Here is a 19,815-nt window from a genome sequence, read left to right on the forward strand (position 1 = left end):
TCAGGGTTATTAACATAGCTTGTCTCCTGAACTGGAAACATAAATAAAAAAATCTTCAGTAGAAGCTGTAGTGTGGTGAAGTGAGCGAAGGGGGTGCTACTCGCTCTAAGTGTTTAATTTGTGTGTGGTTTTGTGTTTTTTAGTGCAAGCTGTTTTAGCAGAAGCTGGTGTGAAGGGCACATGTGAAAGTGTGTGCAGGAATAATGTAGTGATTATTGTTTCGGTAGTGTTAAGACAAACTGGATTAAAGAGAAAAAGAAAGGGACAAAAATGAAATCAAGAGGAAGAATGCTTGCTTACTTTGAGACGAGTATCCAGCATAGGAAAGGACAGACAGCCTCGGTTCTGTTAAGCATTTTTATGAGAGCAAAGTTGATTGCTGAAAATGGAGGTGAGTGGTGCAGTCCATGGAAAATCAACACTGGACATGGGAGAACAGACAGATGAAGAGACGTTACAGGGATGAGTGTAGATCAGGGATTGTGGTGGCATTCAGGGGAAAGGGCAAGGTGGCTTGGTGGAGGAGGTGTACTGATTGGAAGAGGTGGCAACTCCAGGAGCTGCAGTGACTGGTACAGGTGACAGCTCTGGTGACCAGCAGAGGTGGCAGTTTGTGGTTTGTCTTGTGGAAAGGGATGTGGCAGGCTGCATTGGTGGATCTAGTTGGACATCATAAGAGAGGAAATGCTGTCTTATGAGAGAATAATGTTTTTAAACACATTTATTTCTTTGGATTTGCTTTTATTAAAAACCCTAAGACAGTGATTCTGTTTGAAGGCATGGACTTTTATGGAATTGATTTAAGTATTTATCGATATACTGTATACGCTCTGCTTTGCACTTGTTTGGAATCACTGTAAATTCCCGCAAGGTTTTAGATAAACTTCTGATTCACTTTTGGCAAGTAATTTTCGCTTGTCTGCTCTTTCACTATGGTTCATCCCTGGTTCATGACCGTCAATGCCCCCAAGAAGTGGAAGGTGACCATGGGTGGGGGTCAGGGGCATCACACGGAGATACAGAATAGTGTTACTTTGTATGTGGTTCTTCCATGTTTTTCTGCATAACAGAATATTGAATTGCAATATTTCACTACTGAAATCACGGCTTTATTTATTAAAAGGTGCTGCTGAAAGTGATGGATTTACTGAAAACATCCAGTTATTTTAGAATTTACTGGGTGATAATGAAAATCAAAACTCTGATGTTAACACTGAATCACTTCTCTACTGTGGACTAATCACTTTACAGATTAAAAATTTGATCTAATCTGATAGTAATCCCCTCTGCTGATGCTAAACATTCAGTGTACTGATGCATGAGATGCTCCTTATTAGGTTGTAGGATCAGGTCCTCCCAGTGGTGTAACTCGAGTTCGTGTGCTCGGGGCAGGGTGGTGCTTCAATTTGCTGCCCTCCAACATATCTGAATATGTTAACCTATTTAAATAGAAAATTAAAATGACATATAGTGAAGAATCAAGATACATTTTGCATGGATTTACTGTATTCATATAGAGAAACAGCAATCATTTTTCACATTTAACTATTTATAAGCATCAGCTAGACAAGAATATTGTATAGAGGCACTGATAAGCCATGTTCTGATTATTAATTTAATATAATTACACTACAAAAACCAGAACCAGTGTAGTGTACAAGTGATAGGTGGGGATGTTTTCTGCACAGAGCAAGAACACATTCAGATTGATAACAAAACAAAATTATAAATTGTAAATTAGTTGTTTATCTTCCTAGAAATTAGTATCGGTGTAATGTTTATGTTTATTTTTGTTATTGCCTCATAAATTTCAACTGCTGTCTGATTCCGTCACAGAAGGACAGTCTGAAAATTATTTTTGAAGCATTTGTGGATAAAAGTCAGAGAATTTTACTTTTTTCATTCATGATTGATATTTTTCCGAACACTGTTGCTCACACACGAATTGTACTGAGCCTTTTGGCCAATAATACCGCCCCCAAAAATGTACCGCCTGGGGCGGACCGCGCCCTCCGCCTGCCCCTAGCTAAGCCACTGGGTCCTCCACTATTTTGAATCAAATGAAGTGGTTTTGAGAAGGTAATGTCTGCTGTTTTTCCAAACTGACTTCTGAATTTGGCTGAAAAGGATTATTTTCTCGATTCTGAGAGCTCCTTTTTGAAAGCGAAATAAATACTAAACATGCAACAAGTAAAGCAGTGTTCTTCCATGTTTGAATAATGTGTTTCCAGAACCAGAGAGCCAATTTTACTCACAATATATATATATGTGCCTTTTTTGTCAGCGAGTGGGATTTCAAAGTAAGCAAAAATATCCAGTATCTAACTTTAAGTACACTCTTAAAAATAAAGGTGCCAGAATGGTTCTTCAGACAAAAGACCCATCCACATGAAAGCTCCAGAAAGAAGCTTATTTATTTAAATCTGTAACAGGCTCCAAACAGTAAATAACCTTGAATAGCTGGTAAGAGATCTGCCACTCCACTCCAATGGCTCATGATTTTAAAAGGACTCTTGCTGCATACATACAATATCACAGGCTAAATCCATATTTTCTTAATCTGTTAGTAGTAGAGTGTTGTACCGTGTTAGCCATAGATTGATACAGGAGAAAGTAGGGGGAAATGACACCTTTTATTGGCTAACTAAATAGATTATTATTTATTGTATCAGTATGCTGCTGCTGAAGAATGTGAATTTCCCATTGGGATTAATAAAGTATCTATCTATCTATCTATCTATCTATCTATCTATCTATCTATCTATCTATCTATCTATCTATCTATCTATCTATCTATCTATCTATCTATCTATCTATCTATCTATCTATTACAAATGCAAGCTTTCGAGGCAGCTAAGGCCCCTTCATCAGTTACACCTTGCATGATGAAGGGGCCTTAGCTGCCTCGAAAGCTTGCATTTGTAATCTATTTAGTTAGCCAATAAAAGGTGTCATTTCACCCTACTTTCTCCTGTATTAATCTGTTAGTGTCCTGCTAGGTAGTCTACCATGTGTCAAATTTTTAAGGTTTTTTTTTACATATAGGAAGTTTGTCAAAACACAAAGAACCAACTTTATATTCAAAGAACTTGTCCCAGAATGAAATGGTGCTTTACCAAGCAACAGTTCCGTGATAAATCACACAACACAGTATTGAACCATAAAATGCCATTAAAGAACTATTATTTTTAAGAGTGTAGATTATTAACTTATATTAACCTAAAGCTGAAATTGTATTAACAGTTTGAAACTAATAATGGTTAAAATATTTAAAGTACATCTATACATCTCTCTTATGCTGTCTCTTCCTATGATTTGCTGCTGCAATCCATCCATCCATTTATTTTCCAACCTGCTGAATCCGAACACAGGGTCACGGGGGTCTGCTGGAGCCAATCCTGCTGCAATGACTCTTTCAATCCAGGATGCACACAAAGATCTTGAGATGGAGCTCCATCAAGTCTTCCTCTGCCCTACACCCTTTTGAAGAAGATGCTGTAGAAAGCAGTACAGGATGAACATCTGCAAAACTCCGTCAATTCATGATGGAAGCCTATGCCCAATTCCACTCTGATTTAACACGATGAATTGCTTTTACCCTGGCACTGAAACCAAAGCCTGCGATTGGTTGCATTCTGCTCCTGTGACCACAGATGTTTAACACAGCTGCAGCCTCTCGCACCATGGAGTCCTGCATTCTTTCCTGCCTGGAGCTTCAGAGTGTATTTACAGTATCTAGAGGTGCAGCATTTCTCATTGTACCACACCATCAGTGTCATGTGACTATTAATGGGCATGGCAACCATAAACATTTTTGCTATGGCCAGAAACAAACAATTACAAATGATGGTGTCTGTGAAAATCAGCAATGACAAAAAATACCTGGGGTATCTTAGCTATTAGCTAAAGAAACATGCTTAAAGGACTGAATAGTCTCCTCTTGTTTGTTTAATTTCTTATGAAGATAAAATGTCCCAATGACTTTGCGATTATAAAACAATTTTAAAATGTCATTTAGAAATATGCTATAACATTAGAGAAAATGTGTCTAAAACAAATCTGTGTATACAGAATGCAAAGCCAGACTCATGACACGGCCAACAGAAAACAGTTTAGCATTTAGTTTACTGTCTCTACACTCTCATCTTTACCTTGTCAAAAGCTTTGTAGAAGAATTTTATGTGAAACAATAAGCAAGGCTGGTGATCTGTGATATCCTCCCAGCTCCAGCTCCAGGGTCAGTCATTCAGTGGACAGGGTGACATGTTGTTAGAGAGGTGAAGGAATGCACGTTTTCACATATGTGAGTTTGCTCTGCCCCCTCTCAGAAAGTCTCTGACTTCCTCCTGTACTGCACAGTCAGGCTGATATCCTCTGTAATATTAAAATTGGATTATCTGAATTTTGAAAGGCATTTCTAATAATCTCTATGCTACTTTTTCTTTACATTTAACAATATATTCAACATTGTTAAGTCAACTTATTGCTAAAGGCATTAAATACAAATAATTTAAGAATAATAGAGTTACAATACTGGGGATTAATTTGCATTGTTTTATGATTTTTATGTTTTAAATAATTCCTCTACAGATCCTTCACCGGTTACAAACCTGATCATTATCAGCAGGACACAAAATCAGATCATAGTGAGCTGGAAACCATCAAGTGATTTTAATACGAAGTCCTATAGTTACAGGGTGACTGTGACTACAAAATATAATAAAACTGTGACAAACACATCATTGTCCATTCAAGATTTACAGGTTAAAGTTGCCTATGACATTTGTGTACAGTCTATTACTGTTGGGAATACCACCAGCTCTGAACTCTCTTCCATACCTTTAATCTGCCTTCATCAAAATTGCCTTCTTTTTGCAAGATGACATGAACTTGGTCAGTTTTGGACATTTTATCTCTCAGAGCCTTTCTTTCCAAGACAATGCATTTGCCTAAAGTGACAGTGTTGCTTGAATGAGTGTCATAAAGCCTTTCATGCATCTCAATCTGTCTTATACTGGAATTCACATAAATGCCCATTTAATTGCTATATTTTTAAAAAGTCACTGCTGTTAATAGAATACCACACCTGTCTTTACAGTTTCTAATTTAATTTGCTCGTTTCTGTACTTATTCTGTTACTGAGTGATATTCTTAATGTTTTTTGCTCATTCTTCACCCATCATTAAAAAGCTACAAAACTGATCCCATTGAGTTGTTGGAAATCATAGAACTACTGCTAGCTAAGAAGTATGCTTACAGAGTGAACTAGAGAGTGCGCCTATTTTGGTTGCCCACATGTGATATTCCGGGTTAGCTCCACACTCCCTGGTGCTTTTGAGTGCCTCTCAAATGCATAACAGTCAATAGTCATTTACTGAGATGAGCTGGGCAAAGAAGGATACACACATTCAACAAGGGGTTGGTGGTTTTATTAAAATCCAGATCAAATCAAAAGTGCAAATAGTGCAGTGGAAAAATGATCTTCAATAAATAAATAAATAATCCTAATAAAGATAGTGATGTCTATGAGTTAAAAATCCTGCAATAAAATCAAAGTAAAACAAACAGTCATCGGGTCCTTCATGTTCCTTCACTATTCCCATATGAGCTGGGGGCAACTCTCTCTCCATCTCCCCAGCTCACCCATAACCCAGGTCTTGCAGCCAGTGGAGACTCCAGCAGCTGCAATCGTCTTCATTGACCCCCGTCTTGGCTCACTCGGTCAGCTTCTGCCATACCACTTGGGATCGGCTTTCCTTCCATTTTCCTTCTCAACCCTGGCATCCCTCAGATCCCTGAGGAGGACTCCACTGCCATTGCACCTGCTGCATTATAACTTCAGCATGGATGATGTGCCCCCAGAGCATTGATCTTTCACCCCTCCTGTGGGGCTAACGACTGCTCTGTCCTAACCGCCTGATACTGCTCTCTCACAGTTCTCTGTTTCTTTGTGTTGATGCTCTCCCTTCTCTGCTATGCAGACTCCCATATATCCAAGGTGTGAATGAGGCACCCGGCTGATCCACTCGCATTTACACATGAGTGCACATTCAACCAAGCACCTCAATCAAGCTCAGAGCAGCGCCATCATGTGCACATCTGCACCTGTTCAAGACCTGCACACTCCGGGACTCGATTATTTATCAAAATCTGCACTTTGCCACGGACCTCTTATCACATCACACATATGAGTTGAAGAACACAGAGGAAGATTTGGAACCTGAGAATACATTAAAGATATGCATGCAGCCTGTTTCTAAAAGGAACACCAATTGCAAAAGCCTATCAGAACACTAACAGAGGTCACAGACTGTAGGTTCACGGAATGTGACTGCATCTGGATTCTGTCTCATTCCTCCCATCATGCATCCTGCTCACCCTCTCGCAACATTGTTTCTGTTACAGTTCTAAGTCTCTGATAACTTTTCCACCATTGCATTATGACAAACCTACACTATTAAATCAGTTTTTATTCACTATGGCAGCATGTATTTGGCATTTTCTGTTAGGCAAAATTAGTTTCGGCTTTTAAAAATGTGTAACTAATTGCCTGTCGATATGGTTGGAGGTGGTCACGGTGGTGGTGGGGGTGATTTAAACCTTTGAGCATTGTGTAAGTAAATAAGACTAGAAAACAATGGAGTACAAACACTGAAAATGCCTACTTGCTTCATACATTTAAGTATACAGCCCAAGGCAAACAAATTAAATTATTTTAAGGAAACTTTGACTTTCTTGGCTTTTGAAATAAAATAATGTTTTGATACACTTTATTTATTTGCGGGAGTATGCATTACAAAAGAATTGATATATTACAGTAGGACGATCATATATACATTTCAATAAACAAAAAAGGTGAGTGCAATCAGAAATACATTCACTTCTATAAATCACAGAAGGTATTAAGACTTCAGTCTTAAACCTCATTATGAATCCCAAGCTTACATAAAGCACAGAGCTGATTAGTAATAAAGAGCCAACTGAGTGATGTCATGCACTAGAGGTCCCTAAACACAAACACAGGTTGTTCATAAGAGGGCAAATGAAGAATCTTTATAAATAAAATGATATTTTACAAAAATGCTCTGTAATACTCAAAGCTCCGTATAGCACAGAAGGCAAAATGAGTTCACTGTAAAAGGCAGTCTAATAGCATGCAGACTTCAAAAACAATACACAAAGCATGGTAAAAATACAAAACAGAGTAAAAGGGTCAGAAATCCAGAAATCCACAAAAGCACAATCTTAATAAGACTCGTGGAGGCACGGTGGCACAGTGGTAGCACTGCTGCCTCACAGTTAGGAGACCTGGGTGCGCTTCCTGGGTCCTCCCTGCGTGGAGTTTGCATGTTCTCCCCATGTCTGCGTGTGTTTCCTCCCACAGTCCAAAGACATGCAGGTTGTGTGCATTGGCGATCCTAAATTGTGCTTGGTGTGTGTGTGTGTGTGTGTGTGTGTGTTCTGCGGTGGGTTGGCGCCCTGCCCTGGGATTTGTTCCTTCCTTGAGCCCTGTGTTGGCTGGGATTGGCTCCAGCAGACCCCCGTGACCCTGTGTTAGGATATAGCGGGTTGGATGATGACTGACTGACTAATAAGACTCACCAATGCCTGCCAATTCAATGAACCGTAAGGACTGTGGGTTTTTGGGGGTCTACCCACAAAAAAATGACACATAGTAAAAGATACATAGATACTCAGACACTAAATGATCAAAAATATTAACAGAAATGAAAGGATTAAATATGAACAAATCAGAAATTAATGAAAAACTTGACCCCCAGAAAGGAGGTGAATCCTTGCTGAAACATAACAACTTATACAATTTCATGTTTATTAAAACAAAAGGAGTTTAGCAGATCCCTGCAGGCTTCTTTTACAATGGCATGAATGAATATTTATCAGATTCTAAAATGTAAAAAAACCCTCTAGTGTTTGATAATATGTTATTTTCTCATTGAGGTATTGAGGTGTAATATCCTTTGTCCAACTGATCATACTAACAATAGAGTGTTGTTGAAGTAAGTTTATCACAAGACAGCCTAACCCTGTTTGAAAACACGCCTAACACAGCTATAGTAAGATTTGGCTTGATTGTAAATCCTGCACCGTGTAATGGATGAGAAAACATCTTTCCCCAATAGGATTTTAAGTTTGGACATTACCAAAATATATGCTGTAGTGAGGCCGGTGCTGCCTGGCATTGTGCACAATTAGGGTGCAATCCCCGATATATTTGGCATAATTTCAATTTGAAACAGTGAGTCTGGGAAAAACCTTTCAGCTACAACATGTTCTGTTCAAAAGTGTGAAGAAGGAGTATAGTGAATTATTGAATTTCACTCCTTACCTGAAATATGAATAGAGAGGTTTCTTTCCAAGCATTACCATTTCCAAGCATCCAAGTGGACCACTGTGAAATTAATTTACATTGTCAGGAAATGCTACCAATATTCTTCACATTACTAGTTAAAATCTTCAAGTGTGAGTATTATGGAGGATTTGAAAAATTCTTTTTTACAAATATCCGAAGTTGAATATTAAAAAATATGTGTCATGCCATATTCTAACCTGCTTAATGCAGACCAGGGTCAAGGTGGGGGGATGGAGCCTATCGCATCTAGCATGGGGCCAAAGTAGGAACAAATCTTGATAGGGTGCCAGTCCATTACAGGGTGAACACACACACACAGCCACACACCAAACCCACACTAGGGTCACTTTAGCATCACCAATCCACCTGGACTGCATGTTTTTGGAAAGTGGGAGGAAACCTGCACATACGTGGGGAGAACATGCAAACTCTACGTAGGGGGGACCTGGTACATGAACCTTGGTCTTCTTACTGCAAGGTGATGTATGTATGTTGATGGAATTTTATATTTACAACAGAGCAGATCAAATGGTATACTTCATCGGTATTAAAAACCACTAACATGTCCAATTCCTAATGATATCCACGATTCAAATATTGTGTACTTAAAAGAGGGCCCAAATGTAAAGTTACCCTGTAATGGAGTAGAAGGGAGCAGTGTCTTTTCCTTAAAGTGTTTGCCGCATTGGTTCCATATTTTGAGTGAATGAAGCACAATCTGATTACTTGTATTTCAAGTTAATTATTAATGACCTAAACACAGAGAAGTCCACAGATGACTTTATACAAGATTTTCTTTCCAGATCCAATCAGGAAGGTGCTTTCTTTTTTCCATTGTTTCAGATTACAAATATTCACAACTCACTAGTATAGGTCAGGTAGTGCCATGCCACCGTCTGCATTCGATTTCTTTAATATTATCTTTTTAATTTGTAATCTTTTGGCCTGCAATATAATCAAGCTTATAATGGAGTCAAGCTATTTTAAAAAGGGTTAGTTTTATATGAAGATATTAATTAAAAGCCCTTGCAACTATTCAAATGGGATTGAATAAGAGAAGTCTCTTACCTTTGATACACTACAAATGAGTTGCCCCCTAAGGGCTCCCAAATACTTGAAGGGACACGAAGTGTTCATCTGTGCACACAAACGCAAAGCCGACAGTTCCTCTTTTATAATAAAATCAGTGTTGCAAAATCTGTACATACTATATGCTATGCTAGTGCTGCTCAAATGAGACAAGTCCCCTTGGACACAAAAACCTGAAGGTTTAGGGAAAGTCTGTGGTCACCTGGAATTTTTTCTGCACGCATACATGTGGGACTGTGTACACTGAGAGTATGAATTATCCCTGATACAGAGGCTTTCAGTTATGGACTTGCGCAGATTCACACCGTTGTCTTCTCTACAGCTCCTAACTTCACAGAAATACTACAAAGTTTATCCCCATCTCACAGTTCCTCAAACTACATCACACTTATTTAGTTAAAAGAAACACTCATAGTGAAGCACTCAAAGTTCTAAACCTAAGAATGGGTGCCTTTCTTATGTTATTGACAGGTTAAATGGTTTTTATTTAACAATGTATTCAACTTGTAAGTTAACTTTCTGCATTATATACAAATACTAAGTTGCATCATTTTATAGCTCTCTTATTTTTAATGAATTTCTTTACAGATCCTTCCCCAGTTACCAACCTGATTATCACGAACAGGACAACAAATCAGACCACAGTAAGCTGGACACCACCAAATGATCGTGACGTCACGTTATATAAATACAATGTGACTACAAAAGAAAATGTCATTGTGACTACAAAGGAAACTGTCACTGAGACAAACACATCGTCATGCACTATTGAAGACTTAGAGGCTGGTGTTGGATATAATATATGTGTGCAGTCCATTACTGTTGGGAATACCATAAGCTCTGAAACCTGTGTGACAGTTTACACTGGTAAGTACAATATTCATGTGAGAAAGAAGAAAAAAGCTTCCTTGCATTTTCCTTCCTGGGTCCTCCCTGCATGGAGTTTACATGTTCTCCCCGTGTCTGCGTGTTCTTCCTCCGGGTGGTCCGGTTTCTACCCACAGTCCAAAGGCATGCAGGTTAGGTGCATTGCCGATCTGAAATTGTGCTTGGTGTGTGTGTGTGTGTGTCCTGCGGTGGGTTGGCGTCCTGCCCTGGGATTTATTCCTTCCTTGAGCCCTGTGTTGGCTGGGATTGGCTCCAGCAGACCCCCGTGACCCTGTGTTAGGATATAGCGGGTTGGATGATGACTGACTGACTGACTAACTAATAAGACTCACCAATGCCTGCTAAGTCTATGAACCGTAAGGACTGCAGGTTTTTGGGGGTCTACCCACAATAAAAATGACACATAGTAAAAGATACATAGATACTCAGACACTAAATGATCAAAAATATTAACAGAAGTGAAAGGATGAAACATGAACAAATCAGAAATTAATGAAAAACTTGACCCCCAGAAAGGAGGTGAATCCTTGCTGAAACATAACAACTTATACATCTTCATGTTAATTAAAACAAAAGGAGTTTAGCAGATCCCTGCAGGCTTCTTTTACAATGGCATGAATGAATATTTATCAGATTCTAAAATGTAAAAAAACCCTCTAGTGTTTGATAATATGTTATTTTCTCATTGAGGTATAGAGGTGTAATATCCTTTGTCCAACTGATCATACTAACAATAGAGTGTTGTTGAAGTAAGTTTATCACAAGACAGCCTAACCCTGTTTGAAAACACGCCTAACACAGCTATAGTAAGATTTGGCTTGATTGTAAATCCTGCACTGTGTAATGGACGAGAAAACATCTTTCCCCAATAGGATTTTAAGTTTGGACATTACCAAAATATATGCTGTAGTGAGGCCGGTGCTGCCTGGCATTGTGCACAATTAGGGTGCAATCCCCGATATATTTGGCATAATTTCAATTTGAAACAGTGAGTCTGGGAAAAATCTTTCAGCTACAACATGTTCTGTTCAAAAGTGCGAAGAAGGAGTATAGTGAATTATTGAATTTCACTCCTTACCTGAAATATGAATAGAGAGGTTTCTTTCCAAGCATTACCATTTCCAAGCATCCAAGTGGACTACTGTGAAATTAATTTACATTGTCAGGAAATGCTACCAATATTCTTCACATTACTAGTTAAAATCTTCAAGTGTGAGTATTATGGAGGATTTGAAAAATTCTTTTTTACAAATATCCGAAGTTCAATATTAAAAAATATGTGTCATGCCATATTCTAACCTGCTTAATGCAGACCAGGGTCAAGGTGGGGGGATGGAGCCTATCCCATCTAGCATGGGGCCAAAGTAGGAACAAATCTTGATAGGGTGCCAGTCCATTACAGGGTGAACACACACACACACAGCCACACACCAAACCCACACTAGGGTCACTTCAGCATCACCAATCCACCTGGACTGCATGTTTTTGGAAAGTGGGAAGAAACCTGCACATACGTGGGGAGAACATGCAAACTCTACGCAGGGGGGACCTGGTACATGAACCTTGGTCTTCTTACTGCAAGGTGATGTATGTATGTTGATGGAATTTTATATTTACAACAGAGCTGATCAAATGGTATACTTCATCGGTATTAAAAACCCCTAACATGTCCAATACCTAATGATATCCACGATTCAAATATTGTGTACTTAAAAGAGGGCCCAAGTGTAAAGTTACCCTGTAATGGAGTAGAAGGGAGCAGTGTCTTTTCCTTAAAGTGTTTGCCGCATTGGTTCCATATTTTGAGTGAATGAAGCACAATCTGATTACTTGTATTTCAAGTTAATTATTAATGACCTAAACACAGAGAAGTCCACAGATGACTTTATACAAGATTTTCTTTCCAGATCCAATCAGGAAGGTGCTTTCTTTTTTCCATTGTTTCAGATTACAAATATTCACAACTCACTAGTATAGGTCAGGTAGTGCCATGCCACCGTCTGCATTCGATTTCTTTAATATTATCTTTTTAATTTGTAATCTTTTGGCCTCCAATATAATAAAGCTTATAATGGAGTCAAGCTATTTTAAAAAGGGTTAGTTTTATATGAAGATATTAATTAAAAAGCTCTTGCAGCTATTCCAATGGGATTGAATAAGAGAAGTCTCTTACCTTTGATACACTACAAATGAGTTGCCCCCTAAGGGCTCCCAAATACTTGAAGGGACATGAAGTGTTCATCTGTGCACAAAAACGCAAAGCCGACGGTTCCTCTTTTATAATAAAATCAGTGTTGCAAAATCTGTACATACTATATGCTATGCTAGTGCTGCTCAAATGAGACAAGTCCCCTTGGACACAAAAACCTGAAGGTTTAGGGAAAGTCTGTGGTCACCTGGAATTTTTTCTGTACGCATACATGTGGGACTGTGTACACTGAGAGTATGAATTATCCCTGATACAGCTCCTAACTTCACAGAAATACAACAAACTTTATCCCCATCTCACAGTTCCTCAAACTACATCACACTTATTTAGTTAAAAGAAACACTCATAGTGAAGCACTCAAAGTTCTAAACCTAAGAATGGGTGCCTTTCTTATGTTATTGACAGGTTAAATGGTTTTTATTTAACAATGTATTCAACTTGTAAGTTAACTTTCTGCATTATATACAAATACTAAGTTGCATTATTTTATAGCTCTCTTATTTTTAATAAATTTCTTTACAGATCCTTCCCCAGTTACCAACCTGATTATCACGAACAGGACAACAAATCAGACCACAGTAAGCTGGACACCACCAAATGATCGTGACGTCACGTTATATAAATACAATGTGACAACAAAAGAAAATGTCATTGCGTCTACAAAAGAAACTGTCACTGAGACAAACACATCGTCATGCACTATTGAAGACTTAGAGGCTGGTGTTGGATATAATATATGTGTGCAGTCCATTACTGTTGGGAATACCATAAGCTCTGAAACCTGTGTGACAGTTTACACTGGTAAGTACAATATTCATGTGAGAAAGAAGAAAAAAGCTTCCTTGCATTTGCCTTCCTGGGTCCTCCCTGCATGGAGTTTGCATGTTCTCCCCGTGTCTGCGTGGGTTTCCTCCGGGTGGTCCGGTTTCTACCCACAGTCCAAAGACATGCAGGTTAGGGGCACTGGCGATCTGAAATTGTGCTTGGTGTGTGTGTGTGTGTGTGTCCTGCGGTGGGTTGGCGTCCTGCCCTGGGATTTATTCCTTCCTTGAGCCCTGTGTTGGCTGGGATTGGTTCCAGCAGACCCTCGTGACCCTGTGTTAGGATATAGCAGGTTGGATGATGACTGACTGACTGACTAATAAGACTCACCAATGCCTGCTAAGTCTATGAACCATAAGGACAGCAGGTTTTTGGGGGGTCTACCCACAATAAAAATGACACATAGTAAAAGATACATAGATACTCAGACACTAAATGATCAAAAATATTAACAGAAATGAAAGGATTAAACATGAACAAATCAGAAATTAATGAAAAACTTGACCCCCAGAAAGGAGGTGAATCCTTGCTGAAACATAACAACTTATACATCTTCATGTTAATTAAAACAAAAGGAGTTTAGCAGATCCCTGCAGGCTTCTTTTACAATGGCATGAATGAATATTTATCAGATTCTAAAATGTAAAAAAACCCTCTAGTGTTTGATAATATGTTATTTTCTCATTGAGGTATAGAGGTGTAATATCCTTTGTCCAACTGATCATACTAACAATAGAGTGTTGTTGAAGTAAGTTTATCACAAGACAGCCTAACCCTGTTTGAAAACACGCCTAACACAGCTATAGTAAGATTTGGCTTGATTGTAAATCCTGCACCGTGTAATGGACGAGAAAACATCTTTCCCCAATAGGATTTTAAGTTTGGACATTACCAAAATATATGCTGTAGTGAGGCCGGTGCTGCCTGGCATTGTGCACAATTAGGGTGCAATCCCCGATATATTTGGCATAATTTCAATTTGAAACAGTGAGTCTGGGAAAAATCTTTCAGCTACAACATGTTCTGTTCAAAAGTGTGAAGAAGGAGTATAGTGAATTATTGAATTTCACTCCTTACCTGAAATATGAATAGAGAGGTTTCTTTCCAAGCATTACCATTTCCAAGCATCCAAGTGGACCACTGTGAAATTAATTTACATTGTCAGGAAATGCTACCAATATTCTTCACATTACTAGTTAAAATCTTCAAGTGTGAGTATTATGGAGGATTTGAAAAATTCTTTTTTACAAATATCCGAAGTTCAATATTAAAAAATATGTGTCATGCCATATTCTAACCTGCTTAATGCAGACCAGGGTCAAGGTGGGGGGATGGAGCCTATCCCATCTAGCATGGGGCCAAAGCAGGAACAAATCTTGATAGGGTGCCAGTCCATTACAGGGTGAACACACACAGACAGCCACACACCAAACCCACACTAGGGTCACTTCAGCATCACCAATCCACCTGGACTGCATGTTTTTGGAAAGTGGGAGGAAACCTGCACATACGTGGGGAGAACATGCAAACTCTACGCAGGGGGGACCTGGTACATGAACCTTGGTCTTCTTACTGCAAGGTGATGTATGTATGTTGATGGAATTTTATATTTACAACAGAGCTGATCAAATGGTATACTTCATCGGTATTAAAAACCCCTAACATGTCCAATACCTAATGATATCCACGATTCAAATATTGTGTACTTAAAAGAGGGCCCAAGTGTAAAGTTACCCTGTAATGGAGTAGAAGGGAGCAGTGTCTTTTCCTTAAAGTGTTTGCCGCATTGGTTCCATATTTTGAGTGAATGAAGCACAATCTGATTACTTGTATTTCAAGTTAATTATTAATGACCTAAACACAGAGAAGTCCACAGATGACTTTATACAAGATTTTCTTTCCAGATCCAATCAGGAAGGTGCTTTCTTTTTTCCATTGTTTCAGATTACAAATATTCACAACTCACTAGTATAGGTCAGGTAGTGCCATGCCACCGTCTGCATTCGATTTCTTTAATATTATCTTTTTAATTTGTAATCTTTTGGCCTCCAATATAATAAAGCTTATAATGGAGTCAAGCTATTTTAAAAAGGGTTAGTTTTATATGAAGATATTAATTAAAAAGCTCTTGCAGCTATTCAAATGGGATTGAATAAGAGAAGTCTCTTACCTTTGATACACTACAAATGAGTTGCCCCCTAAGGGCTCCCAAATACTTGAAGGGACACGAAGTGTTCATCTGTGCACACAAACGCAAAGCCGACGGTTCCTCTTTTATAATAAAATCAGTGTTGCAAAATCTGTACATACTATATGTTATGCTAGTGCTGCTCAAATGAGACAAGTCCCCTTGGACACAAAAACCTGAAGGTTTAGGGAAAGTCTGTGGTCACCTGGAATTTTTTCTGCACGCATACATGTGGTACTGTGTACACTGAGAGTATGAATTATCCCTGATACAGAGGCTTTTTAGTTATGGACTTGCGCAGATTCACACCGTTGTCTTTTCTACAGCTCCTAACTTCACAGAAATACAACAAACTTTATCCCCATCTCACAGTTCCTCAAACTACATCACACTTATTTAGTTAAAAGAAACACTCATAGTGAAGCACTCAAAGTTCTAAACCTAAGAATGGGTGCCTTTCTTATGTTATTGACAGGTTAAATGGTTTTTATTTAACAATGTATTCAACTTGTAAGTTAACTTTCTGCATTATATACAAATACTAAGTTGCATTATTTTATAGCTCTCTTATTTTTAATAAATTTCTTTACAGATCCTTCCCCAGTTACCAACCTGATTATCACGAACAGGACAATAAATCAGACCACAGTAAGCTGGACACCACCAAATGATCGTGATGTCACGTTATATAAATACAATGTGACTACAAAAGAAAATGTCATTGCGTCTACAAAAGAAACTGTCACTGAGACAAACACATCGTCATGCACTGTTAAAGGCTTAGAGGCTGGTGTTGGATATAATATATGTGTGCAGTCCATTACTGTTGGGAATACCATAAGCTCTGAAACCTGTGTGACAGTTTACACTGGTAAGTACAATATTCATGTGAGAAAGAAGAAAAAATCTTCCTTGCATTTGCCTTCCTGGGTCCTCCCTGCATGGAGTTTGCATGTTCTCCCCATGTCTGCGTGGGTTTCCTCCGGGTGGTCCATTTTCCTCCCACAGTCCAAAGACATGCAGGTTAGGGGCACTGGCGATCTGAAATTGTCCCTAGTGTGTGTGTGTGCCCTGCAGTGGGTTGGCGCCCTGCCTAGTGATTTGTTACTGCCTTGCGCCCTGTATTGGCTGGGATTGGCTGCAGCAGACCCCCGTGACCCTCTGTTAGGACATAGCAGGTTGGAAAATGACTGACTGACTGACTGACTGACTGACTGACTGACTGCATTTGCCTTCATCAAAATTGCTTCTTATGTTTTAAGATGTCCTCTGCTTGGTCAGTTTTGGACATTCTGCCTCCATACATCTGTTTAAAGTGTCATAAGGCCTTTCATGTATCTCTTTCTGACTTTTACTGGGCTTGATAAACCTTCCCTTTTAACTGTCTTATTCGTAACGAGTTACTGCTATGAGTAGAATAGAACATCTATGTTTAGATATTCTAATTTATTTTGCTCATTTTTTGTACTATTATTTCCAACTGATATTCCTAATATTTCCTTTTCTGATTGTTTCTGACAGAACAACAGAACTGATGCCATTGAGTTTGGGGGAACCCATGCGTTACTGAAGCTAAGACATATGCTTATAGACTGACTGCCCCTCTTTCGGTTGACCTTGCACACAAATTGAAAAACAGTGTTGAAGTTTTGAGGGCTGGGATCAAATTAGATATCTGAAGGAAGTCTGTTACTAAAGGGAATACCAGTAGCCAGTAATCTTTCAGAACACGTAAAACGGCACACACCATCATCCAAGCAAAGTCACAGACTGTCATATTCCATCCATCATGCATCATGCACACCCTCTATAAAAACTGTTTCTATTACAGTTCTGTTTTAATTCTCTGATAACCTTTTTGCTCCATTGCACCAGGGCACACCAACACCGTTCAATCAGTTATATAGCCTTGCATTCCACTGTGGCAACATGCATGTGGAATTCAAGCAATGAAAATTTCTGTTTGCTTGGTACGTCCAAGTATACAGACAATGGAATACAAATTTAATATATGCCAGGAAACTTTTAAGTGTAGTAACTTTTAAAATAACAAAATGTATCTGAAGAAACTGATTTAAAAAGTGCCCTTATGGCTATGCTTATGTGATTATATATAATTCAAGAGATTATCTAAGAGCTCCCATTTACTTTGGCAGAAATAAAGTGTGCATGTGTACACATGCTGTACATGTCAAGCAAATGGTTGTCTTTTCACATTAAAATTGTTGCTGCATAGTACTTCCGGGTTTCAGGCTGTCTCTGTGCTGGTTTTTCAACATGCAGCTTGATGGTGATATACTTTGTATATTAAACTCTAAGTTTGATGGGTTATAATAACATCCATCCATCCAATAACATCACCTGTGCCTGTTGAGTTAGAGCTGTAAGAAAAAAAACCTTCAGGTTCTTAACTGGTGTACTTGCACACGTTATCCTGTTCATACTGATAAGACCAGTTGTACACACTCTGATGAGGAGACTAAAGTTTTCAAATGTGTTGGTGGCCATTTGTCATTTAAACCACTGACTTCAATTTCCGTCCTGTAACTCTGAACCACGGCATTTGCTTTGACTTTGTGAGCTGCCTTCAATTTACTCTTCTATCTTTAATTTGCCATTTTTTGTTACATTATGTCTCTATTGTTAACTGATTTGTTTTCTAAAATTTTTATCTTTGGGATGAATTAAGTTTATTTATTGCTTTGTACCTGTGCCATTTTTCTTTTTCACAGACTTGTTTGTCATTTTCTTTTTGATGTTTAAGTGATTTTGTTTTGTGTACTCTTTGTGTGTTTATTTGTTCTTCTTTTGATTTTGGCTTGGTTGGTCAGATAATTAACATTATGAGGGTTTCTGTAGACAATTCTATTAGACATCCATAGATCTACTGTGTGTTAATATTTCTTGCTGATTAATTGACAACTTTATAAGTTTTCTTATTATTGTTTTTTTTGTTAATATATTCTTTTTGACATGGATTAAAGATTTAACATGATTTTTTCGAATGACTGTCTTTGGACATTTTTATGGAATATTAAAATGGTATTAATATATATGAAGATTGTTTAAACAATTGTTGCTACCTTTTTTTCTACTTCCTTGTTGTTTTATAAGCAGTGCTAATTATTTAATGACTATTTCTTTGTGTTCTGCATAATATGCACACATACTGTTCCTGTACTTCTCGAATGTAACAAGTGACCATGAGTGCAGAAACGTGAAAGCACGTGGAAAGAGTAAGGATGTCACAATGGTAGAATTTTTGCATTTCCTACCAGCACTAATGAAATTTTGCGATACTCAATACCATTTTGATACCATGGCGAAAACTGAAATTCTGTTCTTTGGCTTTTTACTAAAGTACCTCCGTTATACAAATGAACAGTATTGTTCCTTTTTCTGTCATACAATATAAAATAAATAAATAATAAGAAAGCTTTAAAATAGAGGTTTTCCAATCAAGTAATTACCCAACTATCATTCCATTAAACTAGTATTGCCATTCATAATTATCAAAATGCAATGCAGGGTCTGAACTTTAATGTGTGGTGGGATAAGGACCACCCAGGGTGACAATGAATGGGACTGATTTCAACATTGGGATTATAAAGAATGAATTTATCATAAAATACTTGATTTACTGTATCTTAGAATGTGCACATTATAAGTGTATTCTATTATTTTAGAATAACTGAAAATACTGCTTAAAATCAATACTAAAGATAAAAAAATGAAATATTGTTATATCTGTACTGTTGAATTAGTAATAAAATAATTCAAGTATTTCCAATTAAACAGATTCCTTAAACTAGTTTGTGTAACAAATACCTATATAATCTACTTTGTCAGAGATTTTCTCTGTTAGTTTTGTAATGTTTGCTATTTTTGCTTCATTATCTGGTTAAAAAAACGTAATAAATAGTAATATTTAATGGATGAGTCAAATAAATTTATATGTCACAGACTAGTTCAGGGAGTTTTAATTATCCTAATCTCTCCCTCCTTTTTTACGTTTCTCCCAAAAATGATATCACACATGAAGCCTTAAACTTGTCAGTTTTACATTAATTATTTATTTCAGAACACTTGTCGGTGTTGCTGTTTTCAAAGTTTCCTACATTTGTATTCACATTTTATTACTTGTGACTGTGTGCAAATCCGGAATTGGAAAATTTACTGGACTGTCGTTATCTGTACTCGATTAACTGTTAGAAACTGTTACATTGGCCAACATCCCATTCTGATGTG

At 37.9% G+C, this 19,815-nt stretch overlaps 1 protein-coding gene across 5 annotated transcripts in view; it reads left to right on the plus strand.

Moving 5' to 3' along the window:
* LOC114660684 (receptor-type tyrosine-protein phosphatase H-like) overlaps positions 1–19,815 on the plus strand; it is a 125,658-nt gene that overhangs the window by 47,814 nt on the left and 58,029 nt on the right. The window contains exons 5-7 of one of the 5 annotated variants that reach the window (XM_028813540.2): positions 10,049–10,327; positions 13,080–13,358; positions 16,160–16,438. In XM_028813540.2, coding sequence (XP_028669373.2) covers positions 10,049–10,327; positions 13,080–13,358; positions 16,160–16,438 — 837 coding nt within the window. The remainder of the gene's footprint in view (positions 1–10,048; positions 10,328–13,079; positions 13,359–16,159; positions 16,439–19,815) is intronic. The other 4 variants (XM_051933866.1, XM_051933868.1, XM_051933867.1 and 1 more) reach the window with 4 other exon arrangements.

The sequence above is a fragment of the Erpetoichthys calabaricus genome, chromosome 11 (genome assembly GCF_900747795.2).
Source record: "Erpetoichthys calabaricus chromosome 11, fErpCal1.3, whole genome shotgun sequence".
Taxonomy (NCBI): Eukaryota; Metazoa; Chordata; class Cladistia; order Polypteriformes; family Polypteridae; genus Erpetoichthys; species Erpetoichthys calabaricus.